Source organism: Dufourea novaeangliae, unplaced genomic scaffold (assembly GCF_001272555.1).
Source record: "Dufourea novaeangliae isolate 0120121106 unplaced genomic scaffold, ASM127255v1 scaffold99, whole genome shotgun sequence".
NCBI classification, from domain to species: domain Eukaryota; kingdom Metazoa; phylum Arthropoda; class Insecta; order Hymenoptera; family Halictidae; genus Dufourea; species Dufourea novaeangliae.
In genome coordinates, this window is record NW_015373982.1 from 729283 (window position 1) to 746047 (window position 16765).

Below are 16765 nucleotides of genomic sequence, written 5' to 3' on the forward strand. Positions count from 1 at the left end.
TGTATAAAACATCATAACACTACTGTATATTTCTAATAAAAAAAAATCATCTGTTTTATCTCTGATATATATGCATTATTTGTTTTACTAGTGTTCGATAAGATGAATGTAAAATTTGGAACGCATCTGTGAATGATGTTCCAAATTCACCGCGCTGTTACCTTGTTCAATATTTTCACTACGTCTGCGTGGTAGATCAATTTTAGTTGCCTGATTCTACACTCCATGTTGCGGATGTCGCGTCGGATGCTACATTTTGTTATGGATACCCGAATATGAAAATATAAACAATGTGCTTTTTAGTGACGTAAATTTTCCTCCTTGCCGAGGTCCCACTACGAGGTATGGAATTCGCTCCTGTAAAACGTAACAGAGGTCGAAGAAAGAGACGGCATCTAAAAAAACGAATTTATGGTTAAAGAAGATCTAATGTCCAGCACTATGCAAGCTAATTCTTTTTGGAATAATTATACGGCAGCTCAAGAGTGGCAGAAAAGGTTAGTTACGATTTTTCCCCGAATTGTTTACTATTTGCGATTTAGTTTGCACAAATAGGATTTTATTAGGGGAAATAGTTATGCGATTAGAACTGCAAAAAACACCTAATTATTTACAGACACAGTGTTACTTGGTGGAGGACGCGCTGCTTTGCATTAGAATATGAGAATCAAATATTGAAAGATAAACTGAGATCATTGACCCGTCAAAATGCTCAACCATGTTCAGATTATGTAAAAAAGAGTCAGAACCATAAAGATCAAGAGGCAGCAGAAGAGGAGGATGAAACAGGATGCACAGAAGACCAAGAGAATCTAGAGTTTCAAGTGAATGAAGATATGATGGTCTTCTTAGAGCAGAGTCTGAGGCATAAATTTGAATTAAAACAGAAGCGTGAAGCTGAATCATCTGCTAGAAAGGAGGAGGAGAAAGATGAAGATAATGGTATTCAAGGTGGAGCCGCTTGGATAAATGCAAGAAATAGCAATGCAAAATTACTGTATGGTGAAGCCAGTCCCACGATATTAGCAATGGAAACTGCCCTTCAAACAACTGTTGACAGGCACAAAGATAAAGCAAAACCTCAGTATTGGCCTGTTATTCCTTTAAGAACATAAACTCTAAGATGAGTTGTTATTTTAAACTTAAACATATTTAAACATGTATCTTATGGATAAATATAAAGACATTTTTTTTATACACTTGTTCCTAATGTATATATCATCACAGACGAGGTATAGAATAGATTTACACAAATTTACACACAAGTTGTTTCTGCGTTGAGAGACAATAAAATACAATGCTATACTTTATCTATTTATTTAAATACTTAATATAAAATTTAAAATGTATACACATAAACATATGTATAAATTCCAAACAATATCCGTCATATAAGATATACACGATAAATAAATATGTATGTCGGGACTTGATTGTAGTTTTGCGCGTTAATTCTGAATATTGAAGTTTATTAATAATTTATTGATTATTTCAGATGTTCAGTTTTGATGTTTAATTTATCGATCCTAAGTTTTGTAAATAATTTTATTAATAAATTTATCGTTAAGTTCAGCCGTGTGTACTTTTATTTATAAATCGTTGAAATTCTAATTGTACATCATACAACTCACACACACGGGGTCTCTTCAGCATGCTTCGGGGGCTCCGTGGCCCCACATTCTCACCCCACGTGATCAATGGCGCCTCCACCGGGGCTCCGCGACCCCACGTGATCAATGGCGCCTCCACCGGGGCTCCGCGACCCCACGCTCTCACCCCACGTGATCAATGGCGCCTATAAGAATAATTAGAAACAATGAAGAATAATGAATAAGATAAAAAAATATAAAAAAATCGCAATCACGGTCGTGAATGAAGTTAAATCACGATCGTGATCGTGATTCGGCGATCACTGTGATAAATGACCGTTAGTGATTTTGCACGCCATCTCTAATTGACAAGTCTGAAGAATGTAATGTTGTTGACAGAGTGTCTTAACTGATGAAGTTAAGAATTAAGAACGACCACTTTCCGAATTACATACTGTAAAATATAACTGTTAATGTACGATGCGATGTTAAAAATAAGTTAAACGATTTGGTCTTATTGAGGAAATAGTGTGTCGTACGTTTGTGTCAAAAGAAATGGCATCTGGTAAGAGTACCAGAGAGGTTTTGTTGTCCCTCGTAGATGACATCGAACTAATAGCGAGGTAAGACATAAACAAATTATATTTTAAATTAATTAGCATAATGAAAATGTCGTTTTATATATCACCATTGTTTTAGGGAAATGATAGAAAACACAATTGCTCAAAAACCATTGAAATTATCTAGCGAAGAGCATGCTCAGTTAACTGAATTGTTGATTACTAAAGACAATGAATTAAAAGCGACGTTAAATCGTGCAGCAGAACAAGCAAAGATAAATTTGAAGATGGAAGCTCTCAAAGCTGAGGTTGAAAGGCAAGATCAAGACATTAGGCAATTACAACGACAGTTGAAAGAAGCTGAGCAAATATTAGCCACAGCTATTTATCAAGCGAAACAAAAGTTACAATCAATTGCTCGTGCCAATAAAAAGCCTGTACCATCTGAGGAACTAATTAAGTATGCACATAGAATAAGTGCATCGAATGCTATTTGCGCGCCATTAACGTGGCAACAAGGAGATCCTAGGAGACCATATCCCACAGGTAATAATTTTGTAGATGTGTATTTTTCAATATATACTTGATCGTTTTTGTTTCAGATATCGAAATGAGGTTAGGTTATCTTGGACGATTAAGCGACCTTCCGTTAAACGGTCAAATGTTAGGATCCCATCCCGGAATATCGACGGATCTACATAGAACTGGACATCCTGTGGGTGGTATGTGCAACGAAATCAACTTAACCAGCCTTAAGTTTGTTACTGATATTATAATTCGAGTTTTTGTTATTGTTTCAGAACCACCAGTGTCGCAGGCTAATCAGTTCGCGTGGCACCCGACCGGTGAAATTCACATGTCGGTGAGCGGACAAGGTAGCGTTGCCATGAACACGCATAAACAGGAAACGGAAGATGTAGAAGTTATGTCCACGGACTCGTCGAGTAGTTCGTCCAGTGATTCGCAATGAGTGCAGAACTGTGTTATTCTAGAAATATATTTTTATTCAACGGGTGATATAAATTTTTTACGAAATACTTTCAACTTCGTCAGGCTTAATTTATCGACGTCTGTACATTCCGTAACACGTTGTACGTCGTGTATGTAGTTTTCGTGCTACAAAACGTTACAAATACTCGAGAAGAATACGAGGCAGATAATCGTGCAGTGTTTTCTCAGTGAAATACATTTCTGAATTCACCTGAAATGCGAAACAATTTTTTCGTATCAACTCTTCGTTCACGAATGAACTTTTCGTAAAATCCCTTTACCTACCGATTGTACGTCCCCTTTGAATTTAGCTTTTTCCAACAAAATATTCTGTTCAGTGAATTCTAGTCCATACAATTTGCAATCCTTTTCAACAATCTGTATGTCTTTGTACAATAGAAGTTCTTGTAATTTCATTCCCGGAAACGTGAATACTTTGCTATTATATCCGGAGCTCATAATTCTCAAAGCTGTCCTAAAATTTGTTTGTATTATAGATAATGCTCGATATTTGATCGAAATAAAGATAATGTACCTTCTAATGTTTGATATATTAATCATGGCAGCGCATACAAGTATTGGGGAGAGTTGTTGAATTAAACTGCAAACGCGTGCGTAATTTCTCAGATACCAGGCGAATGATATTTTCATTGCTAATTGAACATCCGAAGACCGTCTGTATGAAAGAAAAAGAAAAACTGGTTATGCAGCTGGATGAAACCTCAATTACATTGTCCACATACCTTAAAGTGAGTGGAAGAGTCAATGCCCTAGTTAAAGCTTCAGTATTTCCCATGTTCAAAATAATATACAACGCTTCCATTTGCTGACGATCGTCGCTCAATTTCAGTTTTTCCACAAGTTTGTCAAGTTTTGAACCATCGACTTTATCCCATTCGTCGTACAGAGCTAGTAAATGCGATATACATTCGGAAATGTGTTTATTGTTAAGTGTTGCATCAAATTCGGATATAGTCCGAGTGCATAATCTGTAATTGTTACTTCGAAAGAAATGGTAAATCACGATACTGAAGGCAAATGGAAAACACGTCTATACCTTTGCGCGGAATAAATCAAAAATCGAACGATAGGTTCAAAAATTGAAATGCTTGCAGAAACATCGATCCTTTGAATCACAACATCTTGTCTCACAGCTCTTAAACGGTCAAACACAAAATCATATGTCACCGTCCAATCAACGTCGGTTCGCGTGGTTATTCTAGAACAAAGTTCAGTTATGCAATTTGTAGAATAATACAGCGTACAACGAAATATTGTTATTTGAAGCATACTTGGTAAATAAATATCTAATGGTTGCTAATAATATAGATGCAGGGCGTAATTGATTCGGATCTGTCATATTCAAACCAGCTGCCGGACGTCCGAAGCTTTTCACGACTTTCATTGGATCAGCTTTTGGTCGCTTCGAACCTTTCGTACTCTCGTCAATTTCGAAATTATGCAGCAAACACTTCCTTTCTCTCCTTTATGCGTAGGACGATCAATAGGTTAATACAGTTTTTGAATTTAGAAAGAATTTTTTAAATTTGCAACTACAAACTTTTATACCGTGGTGACGGTTATAACTTACATCCAACGTTCTTTTTCTGGGCACATCGATAAACATGTTCCTTGTATGATTTCGGTCATTGTGAGTTTTATTAACCCTATTAAATGTAGATATACAGACAGGAATCTACCGAAAGTATTATTAATGTAATGATGTTTCAGAAACAAAAGAAACAAGGTTAGGTTTCGGATAAGGAAAATGTACAAGTTCTTTTAAATTATACTTGGTTACACCAAGTGTCATTTTAATCTCAAACGTTGCGGGCTAAACTCAGAACAATGGTGTTTGTTAGTTGCACGTAGAAAAGATTTTTTTCTCGTAATGTCGACACATCGAAAGCTTCTGATTCTAGCTGATTGTAGCGTCCTCTACGTTATGAGAACAGTACATTCGGGAATTACATACAAATATACAATTAGTATATTCATTCGAAAGTCTATCTCATTGTCAGCTAATCACACTTCGACAGTATTGACAAGTGCAAAGTATAAAATGCCATATTATGAATTATGAATGTTAGCTAAATATATGTGAAAATCGTCGAAGAGACTGCTGTCGCAAACGGATCGTCTTCTGTCCATTTGCTGTAAACGTATTAGAAAGAAGTCCACTTGCATTGTGTTATGTCGTGTTCTTATTTTATACTGAAGCAACGTATATCCTCCCGCCAAATCCTATTAGATGCACGTAATATAAACGAACCATAGTGGCCCATTCGTGCTAATAAAAGGGGGCTACGTAGCCCCCTTACTAGTTCGATGGGAGCAATTTTAGATTCCGAGGGAGCAAATTGGAAGCAATTTTTCAAGATAATCTATGGTGACAAAGACTGCGTTTGAATAATTTCTTGTTATCGTTTCCGCCGTTTGCCCCAGGGCCTTTGACGGTACTACGAGTTTCGCAATGAAAGAAGAGTCAAGCGAGTCGCCTCCGTGGCGCAGATGGTAGCGCGTTCGGCTGTTAACCGAAAGGTTGGTGGTTCGAACCCACCCGGGGGCGGATTATTTCTTTTGTCAGACTCTTCAGGTAAAAAGGCATGTACAGTAAAACCTGTTTTTGTGCGGTCCTTTTTTATGCGATTTTATTTTTATGCGATTTGTTTTGTGCGATTTTATTTTTGTGCGATTTTTTTTGTGCGATTTTTTTTTATGCGGTATATGAATTTCAACGGCGTTGGCATTACTGTAATGTTTTCTATCAGTGTACATATAAATATACACTTCAAGACGCTCTGTTCATTTGGTTTAAACAGTTTCCCGACAATGTACATTCAATTATTTTCGCTCGACGCGCTAGCAGCATACGCTTCGTATTCCGAGTTTTATCCACGACTCACGTGATTAAGGATTCATTTTATAGTGAGATTAAAGGTAAATAAATTAATTACTTTTGTTTCTATTTGTATATAGTTTTTATGATTTTCATTTTATTTTTAAACATATGTACTCCCTTAAAATGAATAATTGTAGCCAAAAAAAAGTGAAAAGAAAGACAATTCCATTAGAAACAAAAAATCTAATATTAAATAGACTAGCAGATGGTGAACCAATTCATCACAAGAAGATGCGCGTTAAGGATTACGACGACTAACAGTGAATTATGTAATGTGCATTTTGAAAACTTCTCCATGTATACAATGAAAAATTAAATGCTTTTATAATGTGTAATTTAATTATTTATTTTGTTTGGAAGCACTTTCTCATGTATTTCGTAAATAATTGACGTATTTTCTAAGTGCGACTTTTTTTATGCGGTCCCTCTCCGCCGCATAAAAAAAAATTTCTGTAGTATGTCGTACAAAGTTGTTTATTATATGTAGTATTTATGAAATTTCCGAATATTTTTTTGTGCGGTTTCTTTTATGCGGTCCCTATCTACCGCATAAAAACAGGTTTTACTGTACTAATCTTCCGCGCCAACTATTCTTCGGTCCCCTACAGCCCCGAAGTGAACAATTATGGAGCTTTTACTATATTCTATACCTCGTCTGCCATAATACCCAAAATTCCGGCTTTATCGATAATTATTTATTCATTTATTTAATATAAATAAACAGGCATAGCCCCTTTGTATAAAACAGTTATAATAGGATAAATATGAACAGTGATTTGACGTTAGATCTATTCTTATACCTCGTCTGCGGCTAGACTGCGTTGTAACACTCATTTTAGCGCTAGCTTCATTAAAAAAACCTGAATATTAACGATACACGCCGCAACTCGTAATTACGCTTAATGGAGATACGGACGAGTTACTTTGCACAAACTTACGATACGTTTATTTCCATTGTAGAAACATGTAGTTAGACGTACGATTGTTATATGCATAATATACAATAAATATTTCAACAGTAAGTTATACGCAAGAACTGAAAATTATAATCGTAGAAGATTAACGAAGAAACTGCTTTCCTTCGAAATAAAGATCGCGTCACCTACTTATTACGTTCGTATTATAGAGCGGTTAGCATCGTTTTCATTGACGACAGGTGCCTTGATTCGTAGAAACTTGAGACGACGAACACACGCACCCGCAGTGACGCCACCGCGAAATAGTACTCACGAATAGTTCCACATGTATACATATACATCTTTACTTACTCCTTGCAAGGGGAGAGGTAAACCGTGAACCCATATATATACATATTATATGTATACTTATATACATATATATACGCGTGTCAAACACGATGGAATGGAGAAGCCACTAACTAAAAGTGAGATCGAGGGGAACGTTCTCGCGCGTCCTTGCACGTGGCTTGCACGACACTGTTGCGTTGTTATCTTCGTCGACACCGTTATTACGCGAAGGTTAATGATCTTACGTAAACTTTCTCGTTTCTTTTTCTTTCTTTCGTTCGTCCTTTTTTTTCTATCGTACGTATCGCTTCTCTCCAGTCTGGTTTTTTATTCGTCCCTTTTCGGATTTCCCTTTCGCTCGTTACGATCTAGTTTCCGTCGACCTCTCGATTTCTCCGTATCAATTAATGTACGTTGCGGTAAACATCCAGAACTAGTTTGACGAGTGATTTTACGTCCAAAAACTTCCATCGATGTAATACGAATCTTTCTATGTTTCACATTGTTTTTAGAAATACGCACGATGAAAAGAAACCGGCGCAATAACAATTTCAGAGGATTCTTGAGAAGAAAACAAAAAAAATGTTTGTTACAACACAGTCGGGTAACACAGGAACGAATTAAGATTTTTTGGGGCCCGGGACTATAAAACTTTCGAGGATCCCCTTAATTGAGGGTGAGGGGGAACAAACATTTTTTGTAATAAAGCATACAATATAAAGTACATTAATTCCGTGAAATTATTCCGTATTAAATTTTAAGTATTTTAATAAAAAGTAATCTTCGAAAATTGAAATTTATTCTAAATAAAATCAAATAACATTTACTCATAAAGAACGCTTGAGTTACTTTGTTCAATACTTTGTTATATTTTCATAACTGTGATTCGCTTATTTGAATTTAAAAAAAATTTTATTCTTATTTTTTTCCAAAAGGATACAGTTGAAATTTCATTCAATTATTTTTTACACAAATGGAGGACTTCGATGGGCCCCCTGCAAAATAGGGCTCAGGGCTGCAGCCCCCCTTCATCCGGCACTGAGGTAACAATTACGAAAAATCGTTGCTTTTGTCGTACGATCCATCACAATCTTACTACTACTTCAACGCGCTTCTTTGATCTCCGTGCTACAAGAACGCGTAATAGTATTTTTGCAAACTTAATAGCTGTACACGCAGGGTATATGTATGCACGATCTGTATTTCTTGATCGAAACATGGGATTATTAATTATGCATCGTGGAAATTGAGAATCGAGTAACGATCCGTCGTGTCACGTGTACCCGTACCGGAAAACCCGTGACGCATTTGTCATGGCGAGTTTCTTGCAAAAAAAGTCCCGTCCTCAACTTCATTCGATGACGACGCAACGTTGAGGACGTATATGCGTGATTTTCCACGTACTTGGATTATCATGTGGCTCGTATCCGCAGGAACGAAGATTTTCCGCGTCTTTGCTTCCGTATCCGATGTCGTGTGCGAGATTCGAGCTAGGGTTGTTCGATTCCGATTCGATTCTTCGGAAGATCGATTCTGGTCCCCATAATTTTGGCCGTTAGTGTACGTGCACAGATTCTAATATAGAAGCTGTGACATATACCCAGAAGAATCGATCTTCCGAAGAATCGAATCGGAATAGACCATCCCTAATTCGAGCGCTGCGATATACGAAGTGGAAGTACGATACTCACTGCATATATCTGTTTCCCAAAAATGTATACGTTTAAAAATGTTGGTTGTCATGAAATCAGATATCGTGAAGAAGACACACGTCACACGATGAATACAAATATCGAGACTTTCAAAGAATCTCTTCCGTCCGACGATAAATTCGTGACGACGACGGACCGTTTCGTTATCATTCTTGCGTTGAACGTACGTCACACGATTCACTTGTATAAAATTTCAACTGTATTTTATCATCTCGATCCGCGAGAAACCGCTGTGAATCAACGAGAATTCCAATATCCGTACCCCGTTCGTGCGAATATGTATATATACGTTGAGAAAAAAAAACAAATGGGGGAATCAACAGGGGACATTCGAGTGTCCTGCCTCACCGCAATGGGAATTCCCGTTGAGGTTACTATAGGAGAGTGACGTTACGTTACACACGTGTCCACGGTGTGTGACGTTATTTGTATCGTTCCTTGGCGCACGTTAATCAGGCGAAGTAAGAGGACCTGTGCTCTGTCGATTCCGTGGGGTACGCGTGACCTCCAGCGAATTCCTCTATAGAGAAACGGATGGCGCTGCATTGGTCCAGTCTTTCGTAAAACATCGTTGAATTTACGTCGCCCGTATGGCTAGGACCGATCAACGGCGGACCAGAGAACGAACACCGTGTCTGAACCTAAGAAACTAAGAGAATGATTTAACGTGTCAAGACTCGTGTTCCGTCTTATTCCCTTTGATCGTTGTCGGGCTGTCCGTTCGTATTTACGGGGAAACATCGAGCAGGATCATGCACGTGTATTACTTCGAGAAAATATTTTCAACACCTGTCGGCGACTGACAGAGATAAACGGAAGAAAAATAAAATTTGTATCACTTATCCGGCTACACGTGGATTGAACTGTTTATTGAACAGATTACCATTACTTGTGAGTGTTCAGAGATAATTTATAACTATAAACGGACGGTATAATAAGAAACACCGGAATCTCGTACATTTCTGTGAGATCACATCGATTAGAAGTTCCATATATAGGATGATGGATTGTCGTTTCACGTCCTCAGTTGTCGTGTTTCTCTATCCGGCGCTGTCGTGCAATTTCACACGAACAACGATATTTCGTTTACATAAGTAAAATTCACGGACCCACGTTACGAGACATAGTTCGAAATTTTGTTCGGACCTTGAATTCTCCTTCTCTCAGGCTCGGTACTCTCTCATCATGATATCCAGATTAGATAAGACAGGAATATCGCATCTGTCCCAGCTATTGGCATGCATTAATCTCTCCTTTATTGCCTAACCGTGTCACTTCACTTGCACACACACACACACACACACGTACACGCGATGTTTGTACAATTTTCTTCTTCGTCGGCGGAACAATTTTCACCGTTCGTACACCAAGGTTGGCTGTGCACGACGCCTGCATTTTCTCGATTGATCTCCAGGATAAACGGGCACGCGTTTTTCGCGAAACGGAATTCGGCGCGATTGTTGTGAAACATTTTTGCGACGGTTTTGCAGATCAAGGATGTTGCGTCGGAACATCGTGCTACTCTTCATTGAAATTAACCTGTTGTTTCGGGTCTGTTCTACCGGTGAGTGTACTCGCAAGAGAAGACAAAGTCGAAATATATCGCGACAGAGCTCGTTCGATCCTTGTTTCACGGAACAGGAGACGGGGATGTTCGATTTCGATTTGATTCTTCCGAAGATCGATCCCCTTCGGTAACACGTCACTGCCATATATAACACATACACTAATGGCCAAAAGTATGGAATTCAGGACTGGATAATTAACCCTTGTGTAGACAACCGGGTACCCAGATACTCATTTCTAAATTTCCTTTTACAATTTTTTATGTTCTTGTCTAAAACAGCACTTGGTATATTATTGGAAAGGAACACTAACAGTTTCAGAAAACTATGAAAGTAAAATTATCTATTTTTATCTAATCTGTCAGAATAGAAGCATTCCGATTGCACAATAACCGTGAATATTTTGGTTGCCTACGCAAGGGTTAAAGGAGGAAAATATTATTCTACAAGTAGTTAAGGAAGCCAACGTGTTAAAACTGATGGGAAGTGATTTGTATAATATGTTTTGATTCCTGAACTTTTATTTTATCATAATAGAATAATCAGTTGATGTTGCATCAGTCATGAACTCTGGTCCCATACTTTTGGCCGTTAGTGTATTTGTTATAGATGGCAGTGACGTGTTACCGAAGGGAATCGATCTTCTGAAGAATCGAATCGGAATCGAACATCCCTACAAGAAACACGGACTGATTCTCGGCCAATACGCCAGGCAGGCCCGACATTAAATTGTTCAATTTCAGAAATAGTCGTAACGGCACCCTATGCTTCGCGGTTCGAGCATGTTGACCCGGAAACAGTCGACGAATTCGACTGGAGAAATCACGCTTGTCGTCGGAATTGCAAAGATGATGATCAACCGATGGAATGTCATTACGTGTTTAAACTGGAGTCTTATCATACGATGAGCAAAGCGTGTTACGATTGCCCGTTCAATATCACGGATTGCTTTCGAACGGATTGTATTCCTACCGATGGTATTGGGAGGTCGATCTTGGTGGTTAATCGACAGATGCCTGGACCGTCTATCGAGGTAAATATACGCCGAATGTGTACGAAAATAATTTCTTTATAAATTTATATACGTACAGGGTCACTCCCGATATAACACGGTGGGTTAGGTTTCTATTAAATTAACATACATACATACGAACAAACAGGTTTAGGTTCTGAAAACTGACAAAACTTCTACACATTTGGTATGAACTTGTTTTGTGGGAATACCGTATTATATCGAGGGTTTTTCAATACTCCAACCGTGTTATAAAGGGATCGCCGTTTGACGAGCAAACTCTGCTTCCGTAGGGGTTCCTACCACATGTTAAATGGCATAAATTTTCGTAACCGCTGAGACCAAGTGGGTAGAAGGACCTTCCCCTAGCGGAAGCTGTTTGTTCGTGAGGGCACATATCTCAAAAATGGAATGGAAAATTCACGTTGCAATTCTATTCTCGGTCTTTCTTCCTTCTTTCCCCCTCTGTCACCTTCTTCTACCGTGTTTGCCGATTTCGGTCATCGAACGTACGCACGAAGGAAATAGTTGTAACGTAGGGGGGAGAAGCGCAACGTGGAAGGACCCTGGTAGATTGTACATACTTATTCGCGGATGCGTCAGTATTCGTCGATGAACGTGTATAGTTACTCGCCTCGTTTTTACATAGTGTTGTAACGGTTTCGAGCCAAGGACTTTGTAACTGTTGGTTTCTTAACCATATCGTTTGAAATGTAATTGAATGACTGTGGCACTTGATCGAATCACGCGTCGATTCTCGTTGCTGTTGCATGTACCCGCACGAGCAAACTCTGCTTCCAATAGTGGAAAAAGTGACATACTTGGTATTGGGAATTACTGAAATGTATGCCAGATTAATATTCGATTTAACATTTATTTCACTACCTGGAATAAATTTACCAAGTGGTAGAAGACTTTTCTTCTACGCCGCTTTTTTCCCTAGCGGAAGCCGAGTTTGCACGTCAGTGTACATACACGACACGATCTCGTCGCGTTGAAAATCCTTTTATCACACGGAAATGATAGACTGTATAATTTTTTTAAGTACCTACTTGTTCGTCCCATATAGGTGTGTCAAGGCGACCGGATAATAGTCGACGTTATAAACTTACTGCATTCCGAAAGCACCACGATGCACTGGCACGGGCAACATCACGTGAAAACACCGTATATGGACGGTGTACCGTACGTGTCTCAATGCCCAATTCTACCGGGATCGAGTTTTCGTTACGATTACGTCGCGACTGAAGCGGGCACGCATTTCTGGCATTCCCATCTAGGTAGGGGCAATTTACAAGCGATTGATTATATATAAAATCAATCTGATTCTTCTAGGGGTGGGTTGGAACTAAACTTTTAAATTCTCGAAAGTTGAATCGGAAACTTTGTAAGATTTCGATACTCTCGAAACTCTCGAAACTTGAAGTGCTAATTTTATTTTGCAAGAGGAATATGTATTCTGTTTTAATCCATTTGCATCATCGGCATATATGTATGTGAGAATTTCGTCACGAAAATAATACAAAGTTTCGAGATTTTCGAGTCATGAAAATAATATTCGAAAAACTCATTCTTAGATTTTTCTATCTCCTCTTGTTTCATTTTTATTCGATCAAAATTTCCTGTTTGGTCCAGGTTTCCAGCGAGGCGACGGAGTATTCGGTCCATTGATCGTTCGTACGGCGCCGAAACAAAACTGGCATAACAGCTTGTACGACGTCGACGAACATGTCGTGTCGATTGCGGACTGGACCCATGAATTGGGAATCGATAAATTTTTGAGTCACCATCACGCAGGCGGTGACAATAAACCGCCAAATGTACTGATCAACGGGGTGGGTCGTTTCTCGAGCGATCGTGGTGGTAGCAACGTTTCCGCTGTGATGCCAGTCGCAACGTTTGTCGTTAAGCAGGTAATGTCGATAAAATGAATGAGATATCGTCGAGTTTTATCACTTTGACGATGCGAAGATCGGTTCCAGATATATTAACAGGTTTTTACATTCCGAATTCAAGTTTTTGCTAATTTAATTCACCCTTTTGTCCATCAAATTCATCCTTTTGCAAATGAAGTTCAACTGTCGGCAGATCATATTCAACCCTTTGCAATTTTCAGAATAAAAAATATTAAAAAATTATTTTTAAAAATGCACTCAGAACTCAAATTTTAAACCATAGCTTATCAAAACTTTTTTCGTTATTTTTTATTTCGATAAATTGCAAAAGGGAGTGAATTTGATATGCAAAAAGTTGAATTTGGTGTGCAAAAACTGTATCGTTCGAATATACAATCACGATTTTGTAATTACAGGATATGAGGTACAGATTCCGCCTCATCAACGCCGAGTTTCTCAATTGCCCGGTCGAATTGTCCATCGACAATCACACAATTCACGTGATCAGTTCGGACGGTCGTGATATCGAGCCAGTCGAAGGTATATATTTTGCATGAATTCCACACGCGCTTAATTAATCTATTATTAAATCTAAAAAATTAAATGGTCTTTTCATTCAGCGAAAACTTTGGTGAGTTACGCCGGTGAACGATTCGATTTCGTCGTCGCCGCGAACCAAGGAATAGATAACTATTGGATACGTATACGAGGATTAATGGATTGCGACGAAAGGTTCACGAAAGCTTTTCAAACGGGCATATTGCGGTACGAAGGGGCGATCGACGCTGATCCTGAAGGTGACGTCACTTACGAACGTGAGTCGGATCCTCTGGAAAAGGTATATAAGCTGCGATTTAGCTGTGTGAATAGCTGTGACTCGTTTCTAAAACACTCTAATTAAAGTAACCTAGCTAATTTTGTTCACCTTTGCAGCGAGTGAACGCCTTGAATGAGGGCACCGAGACGAACAACAGTATTAGCGTACCATTGTTAAGAGCAATGGACGAAAACGATAAGTCGAACAGCATAGAACCGGATTATCAATTTTACGTGTCTTATGACTTTTACAAGAAAGACAATCCACACTTTCATCCCAGTAACTATTACGGCTTCAATCAAGGTACACGTTCTTCTTCATTTTTGTAATATTTATCATCTCCTACACGTGAAAAAATATCTATACAACGTGATACAAACAAAAGAGTACTTGTATGTACTCTTAGAAGTTATTAACCTTTTTTTGCATCACCCTTTTACGTATATAGATGCATAACGTAATCTTCCCTTTTTTTCCATTATTTCTGTGCTTGTATCTTGCACACACGATTCGACACCATCAGTTAAAGAGGCCATGCGAGTACTCACACCTCAATTGAATCATATCTCGATGAAGTTACCGCCTGTACCATTGTTGTCCCAACGGGACACCGTGGATCAGACTAAATTCTGCAACGAGAGTACCGTGCAAGGTTGCGAACAGGATTACTGTGCCTGTACCCACGTGCTTCGCGTTAAGCTTGGCAGCGTGGTGGAACTAGTTTTAGTGGACGAAGGTTCGTATCCTATATACAGAGTGTCTCATTTTAGTGTGACCCTCCGAATATCTTTTTTAATTACGAAAACGCAACAAATATTTTAAACGTAATTTGAATGGTATTAAGTGGTCAGTATCCTGCAGTCGTTTTTTTTAAGCAGCAACATATTTTTTCAAGATCATATCATGGTATATATATCTGAATGTATTTTTTCATGAATTACGCGATGCAATAGAAAAAAATATATGTAGTTATTTGAAAAAAAAAAAAACATCGATGAGCTTGAAAATTTCGAAAGGAAAAAAATTCCTGCAGGATACTTATCACTTAATACCATTCAAGTTGAGACTCACGACATCTCTGCGTCGAACATCAATGTTTTTACTGGCAATTGTTGCGCTCAGGTTTTGCTTACGACGCGAATCATCCGTTTCATATCCACGGATATCAATTTCGTGTGATCGCTATGGAAAGGGTCGGCAGAAACGTCACTGTCGAGAGCGTGAAAAAGTTGGACAAAGACGGTAAAATACGCAGAAACCTTGATCACGCTCCTCTGAAAGATACGGTGACTGTGCCGGACGGTGGTTACACGATCGTACGATTTCATGCTAATAATCCAGGTACGTGGGCACTTTTCTTATACATATACAGGGAGTGTCACAATTACTTGTAAATGATTGGCTGCATGAAAAAATATTTCTAACATGATATAATTTGACATAATTTGGAGTATTTAATATTAATAAAGTAACATGGTCCAAATTATGCCATGTTTGGTCTCATTTTAATCAGAACAAACTCACCAACTTCAAATACCCCTTTAGATTCTATGATGTAATAGTTGTTTTATACAGTATTTGATACTTTACCGAAATGCAGGAAGAAATATTAGGCATTCCATTTAAAAAACTGAAGCTGACCGTTCTGTTGTGATAAAAATGTAACACTGTAAAAAACATATTATTCCATTATATGTCTCTTTTGATACCATGCAACTTTTGTTTCAAATATTTTTTCACACAGCTAATAATTTACGAGTAATTTAGGTGGTATAAGTTAGCAAAATCACCATCCTTCTGTATATGTGTACATATATGACGCACACAATTCTTTATGATAATCGAATCATTCTAAAATACAATTCACTCTTCCAGGTTATTGGTTGTTTCATTGTCACATCGAATTTCACGCTGAGGTCGGTATGTCGTTGATCTTCAAGGTTGGAGAACACGAGGACATGCCACCGGTACCACGTGATTTCCCTTCATGCGGTGATTGGCGCTCGAAGACACCGCAGAACGTTGAATCTCCAAATAGTGTTTCCTCCAGTGCGACGAAAAACCGAACTAACGAAACGTCGAACACCGCGATGGACGAAAGCAGCGATAACAGTGTGCAACAGGTCGTAAAACTGTTGGCCCAAATTCTAAGAACATTGCAAATCTCGTCGTCTACGCGTACCTCGCTTAGTTCGTACTTTTTGCTTTGTTTTTGCATTTTCGTTACGGTTGTTTCCACATTTTGGTAACATACACATATCCGTTACACCTAGACTTCCGATGATAATTCATTTCGTTCAATCGTTGCGGTGGTAGGAAACGAAAGAATGGTGCGAAATATAGTATTATCGTTTTTCGAATAAGAAAAACATTTTGTGCGCGACTTACGGGTATGTAACCTTGCGAGCAAACTCGACTTCCGCTAGGGGAAAAAGTGGCGTAAGGGTAGGAGCCTCCAACCACTTGATAAATTTAT

General features: G+C 38.4%; 4 protein-coding genes and 1 non-coding gene across 5 annotated transcripts; 4 read left to right on the plus strand and 1 right to left on the minus strand.

Moving 5' to 3' along the window:
* Window positions 1–411: 411 nt before the first annotated feature.
* On the plus strand, window positions 412–1195 carry LOC107187130 (gem-associated protein 8-like). The gene is made up of 2 exons (XM_015575138.1): window positions 412–497; window positions 617–1195. The coding sequence occupies exons 1-2, from the start codon at window positions 412–414 to the stop codon at window positions 1113–1115; spliced, it is 585 nt and encodes a 194-aa protein (XP_015430624.1). The 3' UTR covers window positions 1116–1195.
* Window positions 1196–2034: 839 nt separating this feature from the next.
* Window positions 2035–3124, plus strand: LOC107187223 (mediator of RNA polymerase II transcription subunit 4). The gene is made up of 4 exons (XM_015575258.1): window positions 2035–2212; window positions 2289–2695; window positions 2752–2871; window positions 2950–3124. Exons 1-4 carry the CDS (start codon window positions 2145–2147, stop codon window positions 3117–3119), a joined length of 765 nt encoding a protein of 254 aa, XP_015430744.1. The 5' UTR covers window positions 2035–2144; the 3' UTR covers window positions 3120–3124.
* A 119-nt stretch (window positions 3125–3243) lies between these two features.
* Window positions 3244–4828, minus strand: LOC107187222 (SAC3 domain-containing protein 1). Its single transcript, XM_015575257.1, has 7 exons — window positions 4731–4828; window positions 4432–4623; window positions 4197–4358; window positions 3883–4128; window positions 3675–3815; window positions 3425–3614; window positions 3244–3350 (listed from the first exon to the last, which is right to left on the minus strand). The coding sequence occupies exons 1-7, from the start codon at window positions 4787–4789 to the stop codon at window positions 3276–3278; spliced, it is 1065 nt and encodes a 354-aa protein (XP_015430743.1). The 5' UTR covers window positions 4790–4828; the 3' UTR covers window positions 3244–3275.
* An 807-nt stretch (window positions 4829–5635) lies between these two features.
* Window positions 5636–5708, plus strand: Trnan-guu. The gene has a single exon. It is a non-coding gene; the product is annotated as a tRNA-Asn (tRNA).
* A 5704-nt stretch (window positions 5709–11412) lies between these two features.
* On the plus strand, window positions 11413–16703 carry LOC107187203 (laccase-like). Its single transcript, XM_015575232.1, has 9 exons — window positions 11413–11598; window positions 12647–12857; window positions 13213–13490; window positions 13889–14012; window positions 14093–14332; window positions 14410–14592; window positions 14813–15025; window positions 15412–15630; window positions 16165–16703. The coding sequence occupies exons 1-9, from the start codon at window positions 11428–11430 to the stop codon at window positions 16536–16538; spliced, it is 2013 nt and encodes a 670-aa protein (XP_015430718.1). The 5' UTR covers window positions 11413–11427; the 3' UTR covers window positions 16539–16703.
* Window positions 16704–16765: the final 62 nt, after the last annotated feature.